This window comes from Cyclopterus lumpus, chromosome 6 (genome assembly GCF_009769545.1).
Source record: "Cyclopterus lumpus isolate fCycLum1 chromosome 6, fCycLum1.pri, whole genome shotgun sequence".
Lineage (NCBI taxonomy): Eukaryota > Metazoa > Chordata > Actinopteri > Perciformes > Cyclopteridae > Cyclopterus > Cyclopterus lumpus.
Genome location: NC_046971.1, coordinates 1,700,001 through 1,702,567, shown reverse-complemented (window position 1 = coordinate 1,702,567; position 2,567 = coordinate 1,700,001). Strand labels below are relative to the sequence as shown.

Sequence of the window (2,567 nt, the reverse complement as noted above, 5' to 3'; positions counted from 1 at the left end):
TACATATTTTAGTTAGTTTTGTATTTGATGATGTTGCCCCTCCTTCTACATTTATTATACATACATATGTAACTTATAGTTACTGATGCGCAGCAATTTTCCGTTAGAATATATTAAGTTATAGCTCATCTCCTTTTTTTGGGAGAGCATTATTATTATTATTATTACCATATTTAATTATTATTATCTCATCATCATCACTAATGAAGAGTAAAAGATGTGTTCAGTGTTTGTTTCTAGTATTCATACTGGCACTAATAAAAATAATAATACAATTTCTTAATTGCCATTTCTCTTCATGTCGGTTAATTTTTGTCTATTATTGACAGTCTAGACGTAAAATGACGCTGTTGTACAATTCTTAATTTATTTACTATTGCACAGAATTGACAACTATATAATATGATCATAGAATAATAATTAAAACTATAGAATAATATAAAGTTATCGAGTTGAAATACTCACTGAAAAGTGGAAAATACATTTAAATTGTATTTGATAATAACAAAAGATTTACAAATACATTTAAAAGAAATAGATGTAGTGTTGTGTGTAATTGTGTTATAAGAGAAAGTAAATTGTTGTTCTCCAATCCAACAATGCAAATGAAGACAGCAACACATCTTTTCTTCCACATGAGTTTATTGTTTCCGTCCAACATGGCGGCTGTGGGCGTGAGCGCCTCCTGCCTGTGGAGTTAAGACCTGGCGCTGTGTTGGTGTGTGAACCTCCTCCTCCCACCTCCATCCAGACAAACAGAAACAAAGTCCTCAAACGCAGAGCGACTCCTCAGACTTGCTAACCCGCTGCATTCAGCTCAAACCAACACAAATGAGACGCGTGAAGTTCATAAAACAGAAAGACGAGCGGCGGCGGCGCGTCTCTAGTAAGCCTCCATGAGGTCTCCAGGAGGTCTCCAGGAGGTCTCCAGGAGGTCTCTAGGAAGTCTCTAGGAGGTCTCGAACATCTTCTTCCTGTCCGCCTTGTCCTCGATGTTCTTACGCCAGTCGCCAGCGGCTTCTGTCGGCTGGAGGAGGACAACAAGTTATTTCAATCGGTTATATATTTTTACTTTATTGTATTTAGAAAACCATTTTCATTCCAACAATAATTAACACAATAAGACTTGTTTCTGTCGTATGTGTCCAAAAGGTTTTGAGCAAATTAAGACGTTGAGTGAAATGTAATGCAGTATTTTCTTAGTACCTTTCCTCTAATAAAGCATCAGAATATTCTTCTGAGGGCTGAATGATGAATATGTTGATTAAACATTAGTTTTAAAGACTCACCTCCTCCTTGACCTCCTTCTTGACCTGCTTCAGGTTGGCCCTCAGGTCCATGTTGACCGTGTGCTTGGAGCCCAGCAGAGCCTTCAACATGGTGTCGGCTGACATGCGGACCTTCTTCAGGGCCGGCTTCTTCACTCCTCTCAGGTCCACCACCTTGATCCTCAGGTCTTCAATCTGAGAGAAGAAGGAAAACACTTTGGGTGAGTTGTTGGTGTGAGATAGAATAAACCAATAAAAGAAAATATTTCAGTTAACATTACAAATGATCAAGAGGTGAAAAAAGAGACCATACAAGTACCCAACGGCAAGTTATTACAGTCACGTTATTACAGTCACGTTATTAGTCATGTTACTACGGTCATGTTATTACTGTTGGGTTATTACGGTCATGTTATTACGGTCATGTTATTACAGTCATGTTATTACAGTCATGTTATTACTGTTGTGTTATTACAGTCATGTTATTACAGTCATGTTATTACTGTTGTGTTATTACGGTCATGTTACTAAGGTCATGTTATTACAGTCATGTTATTACTGTTGTGTTATTCCGGTCATGTTATTCCGGTCATGTTATTACAGTCATGTTATTACTGTTGTGTTATTACGGTCATGTTACTAAGGTTATGTTATTACAGTCATGTTATTACTGTTGTGTTATTCCGGTCATGTTATTCCGGTCATGTTATTACAGTCATGTTATTACTGTCGTGTTATTACGTTCATGGTATTACAGTCATGGGTAATGTTATTACGGTCATGTTATTACGGTCATAGTTCATGTTATTCCGGTCATGTTATTCCGGTCATGTTATTACTGTCATGTTATTACGATCATAGTTCATGTTATTAGGGTCATGTTATTACGGTCATGTTATTACGGTCATAGTTCATGTTATTACGGTCATGTTATTACGGTCATGTTATTACTGTCATGTTATTACGATCATGTTATTACGATCATGTTATTACTTTCATGTTATTACGTTTATGTTATTATGGTCATGGTATCACGGTCATGGGTCATGCTAATACTGTCATGTTATTACATTCATCTTATTACGTTCATGTTATTACGGTCATGTTATTACGTTCATGTTATTACGTTCATGTTATTACGTTCATGTTATTACGTTCATGTTATTACGTTCATGTCATGTTATTACGGTCATGTTATTACAGGCATTACATAAATCTTTTGCCGATGCAAACTCAAAGGAATCAGAGACGTAAACGAGAATAAATGAAGTCAACACTGCAAACACAGATGGACATTTT

General features: G+C 36.3%; 1 protein-coding gene across 1 annotated transcript in view; it reads right to left on the bottom strand.

Moving 5' to 3' along the window:
• Positions 1-949: 949 nt before the first annotated feature.
• LOC117732202 (troponin I, fast skeletal muscle-like) overlaps positions 950-2,567 on the bottom strand; it is a 6,507-nt gene continuing 4,889 nt past the window's right edge. The window contains exons 5-6 of the mRNA XM_034534961.1: positions 1,290-1,463; positions 950-1,027 (exon numbers count right to left, since the gene is read on the bottom strand). Coding sequence (XP_034390852.1) covers positions 950-1,027; positions 1,290-1,463 — 252 coding nt within the window. The remainder of the gene's footprint in view (positions 1,028-1,289; positions 1,464-2,567) is intronic.